This window comes from Mastigoproctus giganteus, chromosome 13, assembly GCF_048544385.1.
Source record: "Mastigoproctus giganteus isolate SK-2022 chromosome 13, ASM4854438v1, whole genome shotgun sequence".
In the NCBI taxonomy this organism is placed as follows: domain Eukaryota; kingdom Metazoa; phylum Arthropoda; class Arachnida; order Uropygi; family Thelyphonidae; genus Mastigoproctus; species Mastigoproctus giganteus.
Window position 1 is genome coordinate 106,271,228 of NC_143587.1, and position 22,825 is coordinate 106,294,052.

General features: G+C 38.2%; 1 protein-coding gene across 3 annotated transcripts in view; it reads right to left on the reverse strand.

The window, feature by feature from the left end:
- The window catches only part of LOC150076331 (catalase-like), a 189,408-nt gene that overhangs the window by 151,345 nt on the left and 15,238 nt on the right, over positions 1-22,825 (reverse strand). Inside the window, exons 1-2 of one of the 3 annotated variants that reach the window (XM_090387663.1) lie at positions 8,737-9,184; positions 8,479-8,612 (exon numbers count right to left, since the gene is read on the reverse strand). The exons of 1 other annotated variant lie outside the window; for it this stretch is intronic. In XM_090387663.1, the coding sequence (XP_090243789.1) occupies positions 8,479-8,528 (50 nt within the window). In that variant the 5' untranslated portion in view covers positions 8,529-8,612; positions 8,737-9,184. Of the gene's footprint in view, positions 1-8,478; positions 8,613-8,736; positions 9,185-22,825 lie in introns of those variants that run through there. One more of the 3 variants, XM_090387662.1, reaches the window with a different exon arrangement.

Sequence of the window (22,825 nt, forward strand, 5' to 3'; positions counted from 1 at the left end):
TACTCTTTCTAAAGTAATGGAGAAATCAATTAACCGCCAAATTTTAAACTACCTAGAAACCTTCCATCTGATCAACGATCGCCAGTATGGATTCTGTTAGTGTCGATCCACTGGTGATATTCTGGCTTATGTTACCCATTTACAGACTAATTCAATGGAAAGGTTCGGTGAAACACAAGTAGTTGCTCTTGACGTCTCAAAGGCTTTTGATCATGTTTGGCATAAAGGTCTTCTAAACAAGTTTCCATCTTATGGTTTGCCAACTGTTTTTAGTAATTGGTTATCCAGTTTTCTCTCTGATCGCACACTGAGGGTGATGGTAGATGGCTATCTGTCTTCTGACTTCTCCACTACTGCCGGTGTCCCCCAAGGTTCAGTTCTTTCCCCCACTCTTTTCCTCTTGTATATTAATGACCTTCTTCCATTGACTGGAAATCCTATCCATAGTTTTGCCGATGATAACACATTGCATTCCACTTCCATTTTGAGAAACCTTGTCCTGCTCAATCAGCTTCAACTTCTCAAAAATCTGCTACCAATTCCTTAAATGCCAATCTTCAGGTAATTCTCCAGTAGGGCAAAGACAACTTAGTTGATTTCAACCCTTCTAAAACTCAGTCTTGTCTTATATCTGGCAAAAAGGATTCTTCTTCTCCTATACTTATCTTCAGTGATACACTGATTTCTAGGCAAAATGATATATCTCTTTTGGGGATTACCCTGACTTCTAATCTCTCTTGGCACAAGCACATTACAAATATTGCTTCTTCTGCATCTAAAAAACTTGGTTTTCTCTTTCGTTCTCAGCGTTACTTTTCTTCCAAACAGCTGTTCACTCTGTATAAATCGCAAATCCGCCCTGCCATGGAATATTGTTCCCCACATCTGGGGTGGTGCCCCCAAAACCTCTCTCAGGCTTCTTGATTCCATTCAGAAGAGGGCAGTTAGGTTAATTAATGACTCATCTCTAACAGAGTCTCTGCACTCGCTGTCTCATAGACGTACTGTTCCTGCTGCATGCCTCTTCTACAGATACTTCCATGGGCACTGTTCTTCTGAATTAGCTTCTATAATTCCTGCTCTCTCTTTCAGAACAGTCCGAACACGTGCCGCCACCAGCCAACATCCATTTACTGTCCAACTTCAAACTCACAGAACCAACTTTTCAACTTCCTCGTTTATTCATTCAACTGCCGTTTACTGGAACAACCTTCCTTCATACGTATTTCCTGAAAATTACAGTCTACAGAAGTTTAAGTCCGATGTCAACAAATATCTTCTTTCAACTTCTCAACCTCCAACTCAAGCACGGTACTAAGTACTATAGGTTCTAACACCTCTCGTGTTTGGGGTTTACATAAAAAAAAAAAAAAAAAAACTGCGGAAAGAAATTAAGTCAACATGGAATAGCATACTTGTGGCACTTTGGACACCTCACTGTGTCAATGCCATGACAAATCAACACTGGGGGGGGGGGGGGGGGGTACTTAGGTAGGTACATCTGATAAAGTAGCCACTCAGTTACAGAAGTGCATTTTCTTAGTTTCTGCAGAGAGAGAGAGAGAGAGAGAGGGAGAAATAATTTAGAAATGTTAAAAAAGAAATTACCATTTTCTAGCACTCAAAGTGGAACCTGTTATAATAACACACCAGGACATGCACTAAATTTGCTGTTAAAAAATCAAAATTACAAAATTGGCACTTACATAATGGGGGTCAATGCTATAACAAAATGTCCAATTCTGAAAGTACAAAATCATGATGCCTGTAGAAAAATAAATAGGGAAAAAATCAACCTTTCAGTTTTGTTCATTCATACTGAAATCTGAAAGTAAAAAAAAGTTAATTAATGCCCAGGTTTGTTATATGGGTTTATTGTGCTCAGACGAGGCTCGTCTTCTGACCGCACTACATCCCAACTTCAAAAAAAAAAAAACCCTCCAGCCTAAATCAAAAAATTTTGAAATTTTAAAACCGGCAAACTTAGTAATTAAAAATACCACCGGAAGCATACTCCCACAAAATAACATGACAATATCGCACATGGTGACACAGGGTAAATATTCTTAGAAGGAGGCTGTAAATAGGTATTCCTTTGGACATATACGGGTCGTTATGCCTTAGAAAAGCTATACCGGCCCAGTCCAAGGAATGGCATAACATTTGTAAAAACATTGTAAGGACTTTGTGTCACCTATCCCAGTTTGCTGCTACAGTTGCTTACAAAATTTAAATTCAAACCAAAAACTATAAAACGATTCTTAAATTAAACCTAAAATCATTATACGTATCTAAAGCTAAATTAAAAGCCTACTTAAACTTAAAATATCGCTTATATATATATATTAGCGAAATAATGAATGACAAAACTGGTATGGGGACAACAGAAGCGGGTAGGGACATTTCTTCAGTCGGGCTATCGATCCACTCAAAGCCACCGACGAAGTAGTGGATTGATGGCCATGTGAAGGAATGTTTTTTCAAAAATTGCAGCACATTATCATTTAGTATTGATATTTTCAAAAATTGCATTGCACATTATCATTTAGTATTACTTTACTAAAGTATTATATTAGTATTATCATTACTAATGATAATATAGTATTATCATTACTAATTGATATTTTCATTATCAATTAGTAATGGCTACTTCATAGGTGGTAGATGACTCTCATCGACCGGTGCAATACCACCACTTTGCTTATTGGAGGCTTGAAGTGGTGAAACCCATGTTTAGTCTCTAGAGCAAATTTTCCGGCATTCCCCTCATACTTCTCTTTCAACCCATGTACGGTACTAAGTACTGTAGATTTTGATACCTTTCGTGTTTGGGGTTTCCATAAAAAAAAAAAAAAAAAAAATAGTAATTTTAATATGTTTAACTTAACGTTTATAGGCCAAACAGACTTAAGATAGTCCATATATGCTAGCTCGATTACCTGATCCGTATACACATTAATACCTATAGTAAAATACCACTTAATTGAATTAATCAACCAATATTTAATCATGTATGTATCAAAATACCACTTTATTGAATTTATTGACCTATATAAATCACGCACGTATAATGTCGAATTGCCCTATGTACAATGGCATTAACATTGCATATATAAGACAAAAACTATAACATACAGTTCTATCATTATAAACTTTAAACATTACATATACACTAATATATATATATATATATATATATACACACACACACACACACACACGCATACACACACACACACACACACATGTATATATACACACACACACACATATATATGTATATATATTTTGCAGAAAATTGAGTAGGGGTGCCGCAAAATAAAATAAATTACTTAGGGGTGCCGTTATTAAAAAAAGATTGAAAACACTGTACTAGGTAGGTATTACTGGTTTTAAATACCCCTCATATAAGCTTGAAGACCAGCAGTCATTTCGACTTAAATTTCCAAGAACTAATCATTTCTATAATTATCATTTTAATCAAGAACACAATCAATTAGATATTGATCCCTTTTTGAAAGAGTCACGCTTATGAAAGAAATTAAGAATGCCCTTATGAAATCTTGATTTTGTAAATTACACTGGTGTTCAAAGAAAGTGCATCACCTAGGAATTTTACATTTCCAACCCTTTTTTGCAATGGTATGTTACATTAATGACTAGCATCACAAATAGAAATATAAACAAAAAATATTTATTAATAGTTAAGGCAAAGCTAAGTAATATTTGACAGGTTCTCTCAAAATATTCCAAAATGAGCATCTGCAACAGTTTTTGTAAACACAACAATTATGGCTGAAATTTTATCAGAAGCCCTCAATTTGCTATAGTTTATCATTTTAAATGGAAAACAAAATGAAAAGTTCACCAGGTGCAAACTAATATTTAGTTGAACTGCCTCTGGCCTTGATGACAGAAGCACACCGTCGAGGCATTGACAAGATCAATTTCTAAAGATAATCAACTGATAGTTCATGCTTCCAAACACAAATTATGGCTTCCTCAAGTTCACGAAGGGTCTTTGATTTCTTTCTGGAAGCTGCAGATTCCACACGATGTCAACAGTTCTCTATAGGCAGGACCGGTTTTGGACTGTTAGCCACCTGCGTGCTAGAGATATTTGGCCGCCCCTATCAATGCGGATCAGTAGTAATGATATTTGGCCGCCCCTATCAATGCTCACTCGGTAGTAACGAATTTTTTTGCTATGAAAATGTTGAAAACAGTCAACAAGAGAACTGATTGTTGGGTGAATATTTAAACTCATAACGTTTGTGCGCATTTCTCTCTTTATTTAAATTTCCATCATCAATTAAAACAATGATGTAAATATTGCTTTAGATTAACGGTACGGGAATGAAGGCCCATTCATAATGAAAATTAAACATAACATAAGCATAAAACTTTGTACCTATGTTATTTAATGAAACCATTCACAATGAATTACGTTAAGTGTAACCTTAAACTTAATCATAAGACGTTAACATGAAAGTTTGCAAACTCCAAGCTTTTATGGTTTTGTTTACGTGGTTTAAAACAAGACACAGTCATAGAGGTTATGGACGTCCCATTATTGAATCCTTCTCTAGTTCAACGGATGAACCCACCATCGCCTGTGCTTGCACTTCTAAGTTTTCTAATGCAAAACACCTAACATGTATGCTTCAGCGTTATTTATAAATTGCACAGCTATATCATCCCTCATCATGCAAACATCAATTTTTTGAAGTATGAAAGAAGAGCATGTTGTGTTTCCATGGTTACCAAATATGTTTACAGTCTTGTTTATGTTCCCATTGTGAATGCCAGCATGATTTCTTAATTTTACAGTAACGTCTGTTACGTTATTTTTGTTTAATTTTCATTGTGAATGGGCCTTTGGAGAATACAATATTATTTATTAACAATGCCACATTCTCTATTTCATCGCCAACCACTATATTAAAATAATATTAAATTACAGTCCGCATGTTTTGGAAATAGTTCTACAGCCTGCTCACATTCAGACATTTTGGTTTGATGTTGTTCTCCCTCCATTTTTCCTATTGCTCTCCATTTATAATAATGATCTAAATTGCATTTTCATAATATTTTTACAATGATGCTGATCATCTTGAAATAAATGCAATGTACAGAAGTTCTGAAAAACAGGTTGTTTTTCTCTGGTTACCTAATTTGCATGACTGTAACCCATTGTGAGTAACTTTGTTTACAAAAATTTTGTTTATAAATAATAACTACAGTAGTCTCTTGATTATCTATAAATATAAAAAATATGCTAAAGTGTCAACTTTAACGAGTTGCCACTTGACTATATAAAACCTGACTTTCTCCAGTACAAAATTCCTAAATAAGGTAATTTTCCTTGGTGATTTTAACGTTCACAACTCTGGCTGGTTCCTTTTTCTAGTCACATGGAACCAGCTGGTCGAGATTCTGAGGCTTTTGCTATTATTAATGACCTCACACAGATTGTTCATTTACCTAGCAGAATACCAGACAATGCTAACCACACAGCCAACACGCTTGATCTTTTTCTCACAAAAACCATTCTAAGTATGCTGTTGAGGTGAGTGTCCTCTAGGCACCTCAGGTCACAACTTGCTGATGTGATGGTCTCTTCTCCAATGGAGCCTTTCCCTCATGGCCATTCCCAATCTCATTTTGTTTGGCATCACAAGAATGCACACTCGGATGATCTGCAAGATTTTTTTTCCTTGGTCAGATTACTGTTTCAAAACTTCTGATGTCAACGTTTGCTCAGATCGTGTCAGTGAAATTATTCTTGTAGGGATGGAATCCTTTATTCCACACTCCACCTTAAAATCATGTCCCTTATCTAAACCTTGGTTTTCTAATAAATGTGCTAAGGCTGTTCAAGATAAGAATGTTAAATATCGTAACTGGCTTGTTTCCTGATCTTCAGTTTCATTTTCTGCCTACACCAAAGCTTGCAACAATTGTAAAGCAGTTATTAATCAGTCCAAACTAGATTTTGAATAGGCTAAGATAGAAAACTTGCTTCTTGTCCAATTGGTAGCCGAGCATTCTGGTCTCTTGCCAAAGCTATTGGCCACAACTTTTGCCCATCTCTGTTCCCACCTCGTCAAAACCAGATGATTCTATTGCCACTTCAGCCAAGGATAAAGCTGACCTGTTAGCATCCTATTTTTCTTCCAACTCATGTATCAACGATCTTGGTAAACCACTTCCCACCATTCCTAGTACACTCCATTCAATGCCTCCTCTGTCTTCTGCCAAAAGGATGTCAGAAGGATTTTGACGAATCTTGATGCTAAAAAATTTCCAGGTCCTGATGGTATTTCTCCACTTTTTCTCAAAACCTGTGCTCCTGAACTTACTCCTGTTCTGTGTCACCTTTTTTCACTTTCGTATTGAAAAGGTGTTTTTCCTTCTGCTTGGAAATTTGCTCATATACAGCCAGTTCCTCAAAAGGGCAACAAATCCCTCCCATCCAATTATCATCCCACTGTAATTCTACTCTTTCTAAAGTAATGGAAAATCAACTATCTAGAAACATTTCATCTGATCAAACGATCACCAGTATGGATTCCGTCAGTGTCTATCCATAGATGATATTCTGGCTTATGTTACCCATCTATAGACAAATTCAATAGAAACGTTTGGTGAAACTTAAGCAGTTGCTCTTGACAGTTTAAGGGCTTTCGATTGTGTTTGGCATAAAGGTCTTCTAAAGAAGCTTCCATCTTATGGGACGCCTGTAGCCAGGAGCAGCAATGCATAGTACACGCTTCTTGATTAGACCGGGGTTCGAGCCCGTGCCCACCAAATACGGAGGATGTGGAAAGGTCAGGGAATGACCACCGCATATCCCCGGAGCAATATGGCCTTAGTTGCTAATGCTCCTAAAAACCAAATAACAAAACAAACAAACCATCTTATGGTTTGCCAACTGTTTTTTGTAATTGGTTATCCAGTTTTCTCTCTGACCACTCAATGCGGATGATGATAAATTGCTCTCTGTCTTCTCCACTAATGCTGGTGCTCCTCAAGGTTCAGTTCTTTCTCTCACTCTTTTCCTCTTGTATATTAATGACCTTCTTCTGTTGACGGAAATCCTATCCACAGTTTTTCTGATTACATTCCACCTTCCAGTTTGAGAAATCTTTTCCTGCTGAAACAACTTCAACTTCTCAAATATCCACTACCAATTCCTTAAATGCTGATCTCCAGAAAATTCTCCAGTGGGGTAAAGATAATTTAGTTGATTTCATTCCTTCTTAAACTAAGTCCTGTCTTATATCTTGCAAAAAAAGATTCTTCTGCTCCTATGCTTATCTTCAATGACACTCCGAATTCTAGGCAAGGTCATATATCTCTATTAAGGATTACCCTGACTTTTAATCTCTCTTGACATAAACACATTACAAATATTGCTTCCTCTGCATCTGAAAAACTGGGGAGTTTCTCTTTTGCTCTCGGTTCTTCCTAACAACTGTTCACTCTGTACAAATCACAAATCTGCTCTACCATGGAATATTGCTCCCACATCTGGGGCGGTGCTCCCAAAACCTTTCTGTCTTCTAGATTCCATTCAAAAGAGGGCAGTTAGATTAATTAATGACTCCCTCCAACAGTCTCTCCACTTCCTGTCTCACAGGCATTCTGTTTTTGCTACATACCTTTTCTATAGATACTTCCATGGGCACTGTTCTTCTGAATTAACTTCTGTAATTCCCGCTCCCTCTTTCAAAGCAGTCCGATGGTGCCACAACTTGTCAACATTCTTTTAATGTCTAGCTACAAACTCACAGAACCAAGTTTTCCCTCTTCTTCACTTATTCATTCAACTTCTGTTTTCTGGGAAAACATTCCTTCTTACATATTTCCTGAAAATTACAATCTACAGAAGTTCAAGTCTAGTGTCAACAAATATCTTCTTTCATCTTCTCAACCTCCAACCCATGCATGGTACTAAGTATTATAGGTTCTAATACCCCTCATGTTTTGGGTTTTCATAAAAAAATAAAAATGTAATGCAAAGGGAACTCCACTCTAACTGACAAGACATGTTTTGAAATTTATGGAGTATCATTCACAGGAAGACAAACCAAGAGGGAAAATCAAACTTTGTTTTCCTTTTTGAAAAAAAAAAAAAAAAAAATATATATATATATATATATATATGCTCGTATTAAACTTTATGTCAACTCTTCTAATGCTTGTATACTTTTGTAAATATGAATGTGTATATAGATAAATTACTATTTTTGTCACACTTTTTCTTTCAATTTGCAAATTTTGGAAAATTTATTTCCAAAATATCCCAGATAATCAGGATTCTTTGCGTTTAAGTTTTAAATTTATTTTTGTGTTCCTTAACTTCTGAGTATCAATTTGCCTAATATAAAGGAAAAACAAAGGAATTTTTTTTATTAGATCCTGTCAATTACTAATGCAAAACCCTTAGCCCTTACCTATTAAGTTAGCCCTTACCTATCAAAATGTGCCATTTCATCTAAGTATATAACATCTTGAAGTAACATTGGTCCTCTAGACCCAGCAGTCAAAGAATTAAGTTTGTCTCCAAGAGGACAACCTGCAGCTGTTGTTAACAAGGTAGGAGTATGCTGTAAAATAAGTATAGTGTTGTATCACAAGTCTTTTATTATCAACAAATAAATAGATTCAGGAATTCCACTTATAATGCAGACATACACTGTACAGCTTAATAGGGTTAACAACTACAAGTACCTTCAGTCAGCTAGACACAAATGGCAGCTGTGAACAGGACATCCGAAGTCAAATAAAATCTGGATGGGCCAAGGGGTGCGAAATGTCTGGTGTTCTGAAAGACAAGAAGATGCCAACTAAACTGAAATCAAAAATTTATAAACAGGTGGTAAGGCCATGTATGTTATATGGCTTGGAATACTGGGCTGTCAGAAGAAAAGAACAACAAGCTTTAATGTCAGCAGAAATGAGAATTCTAAGGTGGAGTTTGGGAATAATCCTGAGAGATAGAAGGCGGAATGAAGATGTGAGACAGGAGATGAAAACTGCACCCCATCAACTTGAAGATTAGGGAAAACGGAGTTAGATGGTGGGGACATGTCTGGCTCCACGAGTTTACCCATATTACTAAACATGTTCTTAGCTGTCAAATTCCAGGTCGAAGGAGGAGAGGTAGGCTGAAGATGACAATCGAGAGCAGAGTGCAGTAACTAGGGCTCACTCCAGTAGACTGTGCCAATGTACTAAGTGGAAGCATTCCATCCATGTTGCTGACCCCTAACCAGGCCAAACAGTGTAGATAAAGTAAAGTAAAGTAAGTACAGGTGACCCCCGCTTAATACTGATAATTTGTTCCGGAAAAACAGAATGCTAAGTGAATCCGCGCTAAGCGAGCTCCGCATTCCCATAAGGTAACATATGTATTTGTAAGTTGCGGTCGGTACCATGGGATATTTCTTGGCCATACTCCAATATACAGTGCCCCCTTGTAATTGGCTGTCAGAACGGGGAAAAGTGATTGACAGGGTTTGATCCTGCCTACTGACTGCGTCCCCTCTTCGTTTCACGTGGATGTCACGTGACACGACGTCACTGGAGCGCTAAATGCGAAATTCCTTGCATATTCTTTCTTTTGAATGTTGGTTTTTAGTGTGTACGGTGCTGAGCTGTTACTTCTTGCTTTTCTGGTTATTGCCTCGTGGTTTTCAGTTTGTCGTTATCCCGCTCCATCCTGCTGGTAAACTGTTTCTTTGTTTTTTGCTGCTGTGAGGTGAGTTTAGTTTGTCTTGTATTTCTGTGTTATTTTCACGTATTATTAACGTAGTATTGTGTCCGTTGCGTTTTTTTTTTTTAAAAAAGAAAAAATTCTATGTTGCCGTTTTGTGCTTATGCAAAGAGCAATTTTATTGTTCGTTGCACGTGTTAATTGACTTTCGTTTCTGTTTAGCCAGAAAAGGTTAGATTTTCATGCGACTTTGGAAAGGATTCAAGCAAAAACCAGTCGTTGGACGAAAAAAAAAAATAGAACGCGAGTTACGTTTTTAATTTACTTTCATTTGTGTTTAGTGATAATTGGTTATGTTTTTACACGACTTCGGGAAGGATTCAAGCAAAAACCAGTCGTTGGACGGAAAAAAAAAAAAAATGTATATTGGGAATTACGTTTTTAATTGTCTTTCGTTTGTGTTTAATTAAAAATGGTAGGTTACCTTTTTGAGGGACTTCGCCAGTTATTTGTAGAAAAATGGTCGTTTGCTGTGTCTCATTATTTTTTTTTCATTTTGAAGAACGAAATTAGTGTGTTTAAATTGCAATTATTTTGACTGCTGCTCCGAAAAAATTACTGTTGCCGATAATTTCGTTATTTTTCGGTTCCGCCATACTGTTATGTCGCGTGACATTCGCCACGTGCAGTTGTCGAGAAGAAGAGGGGGAACGCAGTGAGTGGGCGGAGTTACGAACCGTACGTCACTGCTTTTCCCGTCTTCTTCTCGACGTAATTGTCAAAGGGGCACCGTGTTCTGTAGTTTTACCTATTTCTTAATCAATAATAAACAGTAGTGAAAAGATGCACAAATGTCAGTCAAAATATTTAATATTCAAATATTTGTATATATAAAATATTCTGCATTACATAAGTATATAATTATGTGGCAACTACTTACGTATCAAAATTAAACTTAAAATTCCAATTAAAACCATGAATTTAATTGATCTAAATTGATTTAATTTAATTTATGAATTTAATCATGAAAAATATGTCGATTTTGCATTGAACTTTGGCCCACTTCTAAATAAACTAAAAGGGGTATTAATTTTAATCCCCCCCAGCGTTACCACCCAACAATAAAGTCACCCGATCCTTCGCCGCTTTGAAACCTGGCATGTTTTTTGCTTCTTTCAATATGAAACTTCTTTTAGGCATTCGTTTCCACAAAAGTCCTGCTTCATCTATGTTATAAACTTGTTGAGAAGTATAACACACGATACCCTGCTTCAATAATTTTAACAAGTTCTTTTTGAAAGTTTTGACTCCTTGATCTGCACCTGCGGCTTCTCCCTAGATTTTAAATCTATTCAACCAGCCCTTACCAGTTTTAAACGGTTCCACTTTTTTTTTTTTTATAATATTTAACTTAACTGAATTCTGCATTGGACATTATCTTCAAATAAAATGAGTTAAAAGTCTTTTCCATTTCAATCCTAACAGCCGGCCTAGCCCTAGTTGCTTGCAGTGGAACAGCTATCTTTCCCGCTGCTAAAGTTAATTCTTTATTTCTCAATTCCTACTATTAGTTCACACTCTCCCTATATATATTTATATATCTTGTTCACATTTTCAATCGTTAATAAAATACTTTTTATTCATCCACTCAAGTTCAAATACATTTTTTTTAAAATTTGTAGTGGATGACACTTGATGTTAATACAGTTTTTTCAAATATTAATTCATTAATTAAATTTAATTAATATGAGAAAAAAAAAATTTCTCTTATATAAGATATTTAGCAGGATATAAATTTAGGAATAAATACCGTCAGTGGCGAAGCGTGTAGATCGCTGGAAAAAAATTTCTTTTTTCATTCTGGGTTCTAGTCTGAGTCAAGGAGGGAACAAAATGGAAAATGAAACATGTGAATAAAAATAATAGTCCAACACCATATATAGAAAGGAAAATGGAAAATTGAAAGGAAATTCGCTTGAAAGGAAAACTGACATATGACAGAATCACTTAATATTGTGATTCTGTCATATACATATTTATATTTATATTAATTGTAATTATTTAATAAAAATTAACTAAAATAAAATTTTTCTTTGTTGACCTAAGTAGGAATTGACTTTAAATTTTTTTTTTTATATTACTTGTTTTATAATTGTTCTTACTCGAAAGTCCTAAATTATGGCACACATCCGCTTGTCGTTGAGGGGAATCCAATCGCTTCAAAACGTCTAATTTAATTTTTAAATTCAGTCTTTTTCTTACATTTATAGCTTCGTACTTCCCAGACATTGCTTTTTCATTCTTATCGGCCATTATTAACTCTTCGAAAATGTAACTGCGTTGGTTGCATTAATTACGATACAGTGTTCAAGTAAACGATCCGTTACGCACGATGTCTAATACTGTACTGAGTGATGACTAGACTTCGGATAAATGCATATAACTCAAATATTTCAAGCAATATACTTGATCATTTTTTAAAACGTTGATACAACACATGAAATTGTACCACATGCAAACTGCAGAATTACTGGAAAACATAATGTGGAAACTGACATCGATTTCTGACAGTCTGCAGAATTCATCTGAAGAGAACCGGCAGCTTCGTGTACAAAACAATGACATGAAACAAGAAATAGGTCTCCTAACCAATCAAGTGTGTCAACTAGCAACCTTATTTATGCCAAATGAAAACAGTATATCCAACGTCCCACACAACATGGCTCAGGGAACCTCGGAAAACAAGCCACAAGAAGTAGAATTGATACACGTTTCCAACGCTAAAAGGAATTATACTCCCCAATTTATGTATAATGCAATGCCTCATATGCCTGTCACCCTTAGCCCAATGGCAGCCGTAACACAAGGAGATAAGAATCAGCTTAATAGCGGAGATGCAGGGCTGAATGACTGTAACTCACCCAATCCTGCATCTAATAACACTGGGGGTAGCCACTCAAAGACCTCTCAGGTAGCCCTCTCCACAATACCGACCCAAATACTACTAAATCTAAAAGGTTAAAGGAGACAATCAATTCTGGAAAGGGTGCATCAAAACCCACATTTGCAGAAGTAGTCACCGGCAAAAAAGATGCTGAGAATAACCAAAAGATCCCACCAGCAGGGCTCATAGGCAGCCTCTACTCCCTGGCATCTCTCACCGACCAACATGTTCACTCATAAGAAACCCGGATGACATATTCAACATATCAGAACATGAAACATGAAAGACAACATGGCAATAGAGATGCCACAGAACTTTCCTCGAAGGGTACTCTTGCCTAATTCGTACAATATCACAGCAGTTCAGACTCGTGGTCGAATCTTTATATCTCGACTGGAACCGACTACTAAACCAGACAGCATTAAGGCCATGTTTACAGAAGTACATGAGATAAATATTGATGTGAAACAGAGAAGAACCAAGTATCCAACCTACGCCTCTTTCATCCTTACCTGCCACCCAGAGAAGATAAGCTTCGTACTGGATCCAAGGCTATGGCCCCCTGGAACCCTCGTCAAACCCTTCCTAGATCAGAAGCCAAGAACCGCAATAAACCACCGATATCAACATCAAACGCAATAGCAAGTAAAGCTACCAAGCTCCCAAGCCAACAAAACGCATGAGAAATCAGATAACTTCACTGAGAACAAACTTACCATAGGAAACACACTGTCCACATATCATTCAATCCAACTCTCAGCAGATTATAATGACAATCCCCAGGGCTCCAGACCTGTAAAGAATATCCCTGTACACATCGCAATGCACAGTAGACCAGTTACCAGGTACCAGATGCTCAGTTCCTCCACAATATTCTATAATACCACTATCTTCTCATTGGCACATTCTGTGGTAACCAAATCCCTTGCATTTGAAGCTGCTATGGTATCCCTCAAGCTGAATGCCAACCTGATAGACATAGCAACAGTATACATTCCACCAGGCCCAAACAGTGACATCATTGAGGATGTGATCCACTGGCTGGTAAATCACCTCCATGCCTCTGCTAAGCACATTATTTGTGGAGACTTCAATCTTTCACCTACTCTCACACATCTTAGTAGGAAACTCATTAGAAGTATGAATTCATTGGGTATCGGCCTACTTAATTGCCACCCCACGAGAGGATCTAATCTCTTGGATCTGATATTCTCCTCAGCACCATGCGACCTCGAAGACAGTCCTCAAAACCTATTTCAATCCGATCACGAACCCATTGCCTTACTCCTGCACTTAGCAGCACCTAACTTTGATGTCCAAGGCCCAAAAAAGAAAAAGGACATCACAGCACCAAAATTCATTGATCCACCACGATGTCTTGAAGCTGCATCCTCGATACCTTGGGAGGCTCTCAATAATTGTGATCTCGAGCTAGCTGTGGACCTCATGACTAGATGGATTCGAACCATTGCAAGTTATGGTGCTACAAAGACTGTCTGCATCACTCCCCGTTCGAGAGCTTGGTGGACACCAGCACTGAACAACAGCTTTCAACAAAAACAAAATCTGCATAAGAGATAGAAAGAATCAGGCGCTATACAAGATCGTATTGCCTTCTCCAGAGCCCGAGCAGTTTTCAACTGTCAGAAAATATTTGCAATTAAAAAGCATTTAAATTCAACCCTACGAAAAGGCAAATCGTTTTATGACTCTCAGCACACAGGAATTCCTAAGACACTGGACCTTGAACTGTGGATGGTCCATGTTGCATGGTTCTCAAACACTGTGGCCCCGATGCATCTAGGCAACTTACCCATCAACAATCCCTACTGATATGCTCGCCACCGTTCGCATCACCAGGAAGCAGCTTATAACTGCTATAAATGGATTGTCACCCACTGCAACTGCAGGCCCCGATCTTGTGCCAGAATTCATGATTAAATGTCTTAGCTCGTTAATCATCGATCCGCTACTATCAATTTTTAACCGTGTATTAACGCAGCACTACTTCCCCCCTCTCTGGAACAGATATGCTGTGAGGCCACACCCTAAATGCCAATCTGCAATCTTCATTAAACAGTTCAGGCCAATCTGTCATTCTTCCAGCCTCTTGAAGCTCATGGAGAAGACATTACTTTCCACCATCACCAATCAAATCATGCCTCACAAACCGCCACAGATTCACTATGGCATTCCAGGTAGATCCACAGTCACCAATTTAACATCGATAACCAACACCATTCTCAGTGCACTAGAAGCTAAAGCAGAGCTTTCTGTCACCTACATCGACCTGGAAGCTGCTTTCGACTCCATCAGTATCCCCTCACTTGTTCACCTCTTAGAAAACTACAGTCGGTCCTCGTATAAGACGTGTTTATATTACACGAATTCGATCATACACGATTTATAAATAGGGGAACGTTATCTTATATAACACGAACCGAATTCGCTTATGAACGATTATCAAGAAATGGCAGTCGAACGCACAGTCACCCCAACCGAACGCAACACGATAAGAATTAAGAGAAGATTCTGAAAATGTATTTGTTTTTTATATCAGTGAAGGGGAAACACATTTCACCATAATAACGTAAAAACCAACACAATTCCAGCTATCGGTATAATCGCAAATGCAATTAGATCGAGTTTACTACCAGTTTATAACAGATTCCACTAGCCGAAACGCAACTGGAAATTGTTTTATGGTAGTCACCCCTAGAAATGTGTTTTAGTAAAATGTGAGGTGTTAATAGTGTATCTCTGCCTTTACGGTGTTGTTCATTCAGTTGCTACACGTGCACAGCTTTGTTTATGTGTATCAAGCGTGCCTCCTCATTTTGTAATTGTGCTTTATTCCCTAAAAATGAGTAAAATACTTAAAAGGTGTGAAAAGGAAGCGTCCTGGTGATTCAGAGAGAAAAAGAAAAGCAATATCGATAAACAGAGGCGGACTGGATCTAATTCTTACCCGGGAAAATTTATAGTGGCCTCATACTATGGTTTATGGCCAAAATCACACCGGCCTCAGGCCCACCGGGGTTTCCCCGGTCAGGCTTATGGCCAGTCCGCCTCTGTCGATAGAGAAAAAGTATTAAATTGTGAAACGCTTTGTGCGAAATGAAAGACCATGTGATACTGCACGTGCTTTCGGACCTAAATGAGGCAACGCCGAGAATTACAAAGAATGCAGAGAAAATAAAAAATTTCATAGCAGGAACAGAACAACTCAGTGTAATTAAAATCCATTAGATTAAGACACAAAGAATTGGAAGAGATGGAACGGCTGTCATCTGTTTGGATAGAAAATCAAACAAAAATCAAGTTTGCTTACGATAGAAGCAAAAGCATTAGCAATATTTTATTACGTAATAGTCGTAATAAAATACGTAAGTATTTTATTCGTAAAAAATACTTACGTATTTTATATTATATTATAATAAAATAATAATAAAAAATTATAATATTTTTTATTACTTATTTTAATCATAATAAAATACGTAAGTATTTTATTACGATTATTTATTGTGTTTGGTAATGTTTTGGTAACAAATGTGTGTTCAATCTTGGGTGGCCGGCACCTAACCCTACTTTTCCCATAGGGCCTGTTGTTTATATTGCACGATTTTGCATTGCACGAGGGTTTCCAGGAACACAACTATCGTGCTATACGAGGACAGACTGTACTTCTACATAAAAGGTGACATGTTGTGGTTTATCACAGCCCTTCTCTCTGAGAGAGCAGGGCTGTGACCATTCTTCTTAAAGCGGATCAACACACAATCTGGAGAAAGATCACTGCAGGAGTTCCCCAAGGCGGAGTTCTCTCCGGAGCATTATTCACCTCAGTTATTCTTCCGTTTGTGGAACAGAGAGAAGACATACTCTGCTATGCCGATGATATTAAGATATATACTCAGATTAACCCCGGCGAACATCTCTCAAACATCAATAAAAAGATCTGTGAAAAGTTACATAACTTAGGATCCTATCTCCACCAATTTGGCCTCCTCATTAACCCTGCCAAATCAGCACAAATTGTCTTTTCTCTGAAGCGCCAACCCACTGAAATCCAAGCCTCTCTAGACGGCATTCCCTTCCCAGTGGTCAAGATGCATACAGACTTGGGAGTCGTCTTCGACTATAAACTGAGCTTCAACCCCTACATTGACAAGCTCCCAGCAAAATTCTGTCAAAAGCGCTGGACCACAAAACAACAACTGCTCCACGTTAGGGATCTGGATGTGACTCGTCGATATGTATACACCTCAGTATACTCCGTCGTACTGTATGGCTCGGAAATTTGGGGGTCCGCGGCCCCTACCAACATCAAGCGCGTGTACTCCGCCGAATACTGGCTCCTTCGTTGGATCACGCAAAAACATCGTCGTCCACCCCAGCAAAGAACAACTGCGATGGCGATCTCACTTAATTTTGCCCGACTTCCAGATCTTGTATTTGAAAAACGCCTTGTTCTCACTGTCAAGATGACAACCGGAATGGTCTTGGAGTCAGGCATCTGGGAACTGTGTGGCTGGAGGATCCCTCTACCCGGACTGAGGTCAGCTCCCACGCTCACTATAACAGACTATCGCTCAGTGACCGCTTTCTCCCCAGGGAGATGCTCCCCACAATCGTTTCAATTGACGGCGACCTCTGTAGGTTTGTGAAGGATCGGAGGTACCGAAGACAGATCCTTATTATGACAGCATTATTATGCTGCCCTTATCAATGTGCACTTTGCCTGACCAAGGTCAGGCAAAGTGCACATTGATAAGGGCAGCATAATAATGCCCAATATATTGTAAATAATGTTCAAAGCACGATGTCTTTATGAATGTGTTGTAAATAAAGTCAACAATATCTTTATGAATATAAATATTAATATAACATAATGTAAATATGAATATCTTTATTATTTCATTGTAAATACTGTCAAAAGCATATATCCTGTAAATAATCTGACACTCATTCTATTTTATTGTTGGTTCTGGGGGATGAGCCCGAACTTCGATGTGGGCCCAGTTCCCCTAAGGCTACTGTCCACCAACCAATGAAAAACCCCTGGCATTGCTGCTGTGAAGGGTCTATTGTATATATCATGTTTGTATACAATAAAGATTAAAGATTAAAGATCTTGGAACTACGTAACAAGTGACTGAACGGCAATTAAATTAGCGTGCGAGAAAATTACATTGAGCTTGGAAAAATTTCTCTAGTCGGCATGGGAAACGTTCTAATGCTGTTTTGCTATTTATTTTCAAGCTATTGACTCCATCAAATAAAACGATTTCGTTAAATATGCCAAAAATTCGATCTGTAAAAGAGCGTTATAGTGATCTGTGACAGCGTTATAGTCAGATACGGGATAAAATATAAGAACAGCGTTATAGCGAATCAGCGTAAAGCGAACCGCGTGATAACGGGGGCCTGCTGTAATACAGGCATACTATTATGAGAAGCAAATATTTCAAAAAAATTAAAATACACACTTCAGTGTTTTTGGAAGCATGAACACATTATCTCAGAAATTCATGGGGAAAAGAAATTCACATATTAAACTGTTCTGCAAATCACTGTTTACCCAATTTGCTAAGCAGTGCAATACATCCTTGTTTTCATCCCAATAGAAGCCTACACAATCAGTTTTTCCCCCAGATCAACAGCCCAATCACCACAAACATACACAAGAATGCCAGGGGAAGAACTGAAAATGAACTGCTATAGTTAAAATAATGCATGTGAGCAATAGCTCCAGACTATGAATTTGATCAGGCATATGGACTTTTGGACATCCGAACAGTCTACATACCAGTTCATGATTTTCACAAGCAGCACAGATCAGCTAGATGTTATTGCAACCAGCACATTTCAAAGCTGGATATGTTATTCCACCAGCAATGTTTTGCATGATATTTTGGATATGAGTGTTAATAATAATAATAACAATGGCGAAATGGAGTACCACCATTAAGGTCGAGAACATCACAACCAGACCAATCCCCATTAGAAGAGGAATCTTTCAGGGAGATGCTGTGAGCCCACTGTGGTTCTGTCTAGCATCCAACCCGCTATCCACCATGCTTAACGGCAGCAAGTATGGACATAACCTCAAAGAAGGAAGAAAGAACCTGTACACCCTCACCCACCTGATGGACATGGATGATATCAAGCTCTATGCGGCAACAGAGAAGCTACTCCAGCAACTACCCCAGATCACCGAAGAATTCAGCAAGGACATCAGGATGGAATTTGGTCTAGACAAAAGCAAGACCCACACTCTGCACCAGGGAAAATTAGTTGACAGAAACTACCAGCTGCTGACCGGTAAAGAGATCGAAGCTATGAGAGAAGGAAGAAGAGACCTACAAATACTTAGGAATGAAGAAGAGCCTGACCGAAAAATATCATCAGAGACTCAGAAGCCTGCTAAAAGCAAAATTAAATGGAGGGAACACTGTTAAAAAATCCATAAACACCTATGCAGTTCCAGTACTAACATACTCCTTCGGGGTCATAGACTGGACTAGCACCGAGCTAGAAGATATCATGCGAAAGATAAGGACAATGATGACCAAGAGCCGCCAACACCACCCGAAGTCAACAGTGCAGTTACCACAGGCCAGTCAGCAGTGGAGAGACTAACAATAGCTCGGAAAGAGGGAGGAAGGGGCCTGATAGACCTGATAGAGCAACAGAAAACAGCGAAAGTTAACCCGAAGGATTACTTCAAGAACAACACACCACCACTCCACCAGGCCATAAGGAAGATAGATAAGTGGTATACCCCACTCAACCTAAGCGAAGAACCCCATCCTGCCCAGACGGTACAAGAAACGAAGTTAGAAAGATGGGCAAAGAAGACACTTCATGGTAGACACTGCAATGATCTTCATCAAGATCACATCGATAACAGTGCTTCCAATGCATGGCTCACAAGCGGAACGCTCTTCACCGAGACTGAAGAATTCATGCTGGCCATCCAAGACCAGGTAATCAACACCAGAAACTATAGAAAATACATCACAAAGGAGCCCAGAATGTCAGATGACACACGTCGGCTACCTGGCCTCAGAAACTATCCAACACCTCACTGCGGGGTGCAGGGTGATCACCAAGACTGAGTACACTCACAGACACGACCAGGTAGCCAGGATAATACATCAGAAGCTAGCGAGGAAATATCAGTTGACCAAAGAAAGTATACCATACAAAAGTACAAACCCCAGGCAGTACCAGAGACCCGAACCCACAAGTTGTACTGAGACCGCGCCATAATAACGGATAAGACCATACCGCACAACAGACTGGACATAACCCTTGTGGACAAGATGGAAAAGGCTACCTACCTGATTGACATAGCGGTGCCCAACACTAGCAAAGTCCAAAAAAACCCATCAGGAAAAAATTAGGAAGTACATGAACCTGAGACATGAAGTCAAGGAGATGTGGCATATGCAAGAAGTATCAACCATCCCAATCATCGTGTCAACTACTGGTATGGTACCAAAGACTCTACATAACAGCCCAGCATCAATAGGTCTCCCAGAGAACACCTACAAGGAACTCCAGAAAGTCGTAATCCTGAACACATGTAGGATAGTCAGAGATTTTCTTGACCAACAGTAATACCAGACATTACAACCACCCAGTGTACTTGGTAGCAGTACCCGTCACACAGTGGAATCCCCCAATCAGGGAGAAATAATATAAGAGCAACAATAATAATAATTATAAAAATATATTATTATTATTATAAAAAATTATTATTATTATTAAAAAAACTCTTTCTACTTTATAGATAGAAAAAAAACCCATAAAGGAGAAAAGGTTGTTTTTTTTTAATAATAATAATAATAATAATAATAAATATGAAATGCTTTGTTTACTGTTGGATGCCACTTTCAAACCATCAAAAATATGTTCAAAGTAGGTCACGTTTTGGTTAGGTAATAGAATCGCATACCTAAATAAATAGAATTAATGACATTCTTAGATATTGACTGGAATTTGTGGATTGGTCACTCACACTAGCAAGGCTTTTGTGGATTTATTGGATGATTGTTTTCTACAGCAGCATATTCGGGAGGCAATTAGAGTTGAGTAATACTCTTGATCTGATCATTAGTAGTGATTCTTCATCCATCAAGAATCTGCAGATAAAAGAACCACTAGGTAGCAGTGATCACACTGTGCTGAAGTGGGATTTACTCAAAGAGGTAACTACAATCAAGGGTAGAGGGAAGGGTTTTTGCTTTCGTAAAGGTGACTACAATGGTCTGAGACAGTATTTAAATTCTATACGGTGGAACCAAAAGATGATGTTACCAACAGCAAATTCAAAATGGGAAGCATTCAAAGAATTAATCTTAGAAGCTACTAGGCTTTTCACACCAACAAAGAAATGTTGTTCAATATTTAGGCCTAAATGGATGTCAGATGAACTAATTAGACATGTGGCAGAGAAGAAAAATGCATGGGATACATATAAATTAACATGTGACACAGAAACCTGTGATAGATATAAGCTGGTCTGTAACCAAGTTACAAAGGAGGTTAGGCAGGCAAAGGCAAATTACGAGAAATCTTTAGCATAGGATGCAAAGAAAAACAGCAAAGAGTTCTTTACTTATGTAAACTCTAGAAGGAAGAGGATGAATCAGATTGGTCCACTTGATATCGATTGTTCAGCTGTTGATGATTCTGCTCAGGTAGCTAACCAACTAAACGAATATTTTGCAACGACATTCACACATGAAAGGTTATTCAGGGAGGGGAATGCCAGAGGTGTATTCAACTCTGGCAGTAAGATTGATAACCTTGTAATAACTGAGAGAAAAGTGGAGTAGAAATTGTTGAAGATAAACACAAGAAAGGCACCTGGGTTGGATGGAATCTATCCAGTTATATTAAAGGAGGTGGCAAAGGAAATAAGCAAACCCTTAGCCATAATTATGAGAGCTTCCCTGGACTCAGGGGAAGTACCCATGGACTGGAGATGTGCAAATGTGACCCCAATCAGCAAAGGAGGATCAAAGGAAGACACGTGTAATTACAGACTTGTTAGTTTAACTTCTGTTCCAGGGGAATTAATTGAGGCACTGGTTAAAGAAGCATTGCAGGATCATCTAGACAAGACTTCAGTTTCGGACACAGCATGGGTTTGTTAAGGGGAAGCCTTGTCTGACTAATTTGATTGGATACTATGATGTAGTCACAAAGGAATTGGATGCAAAGAATAACTTTCATATCATATATTTAGATCTTAGAAAACCTTTGATACTGCTGCACAAATTGGAGCAGTGAGGCATTTGAAGCAAATATCTGCTATGGATAAAAGGATGGTTCAGTGAGAGAAGACAGAGAATGGTAATCAATGGACACTGCTCTTCATGGAATAATGTTATTAGTGGAGTCCCTCAGGGTTCAGTGTTGGGCCCATTGTTGTTTTCTGCATTTATAAAGATATTGATGCAGAGGCGGATTTAACGGCGGGCGCACCGGGCGCGCGCCCTGGGCCCCGACTTCTGAAGGGCCCACGCAAAACCCCAACAAATTAGTTGAACTAATATGTTCAACTATTAGTTCAAACCTTTGTGATTATTATTATGCTATTATTAATTATATTATACATATATTATATTCAAATTTCATTGGAAATAAAACATTAATAGTATATAATATTTTTTATTTATTTAAAAAAATGGTTAACATGTATTTTTATTTTCCCTGTATCTCTCTTTTTTTTAAGGGCCCAATATTTTCTTCTGCGCCCGGGGCCTCAACCGACCTTAATCCGCTACTGTATTGATGATGATATATCAGGCTTAATGTCCAAGTTGCTGACGATACGAAGGTTGGCAGGGTTGTTAATGACACTAATGGCAGTACACTGCTGCAACAGGATCTAGAAAAGTTGAGCAGATGGGCTGAGAGGTGGCAAACGAAGTTTAACATTGAGAAATGTAAAGTACTACATATGGGAAGTAGTAATCCCAGAGTAACATATCAACTCTGTGGTACCACACTGACAGTGGTAGAGAATGAAAAGGACCTGGGGATAATTGTGCAGGCAGATATGAAGTTCTCTGAGCTGTGCAGACGGGCTGCAAGAGTAGCTCATGGTGTCTTGTCAATGATATACAGGAATTTTTCTAGCAGGG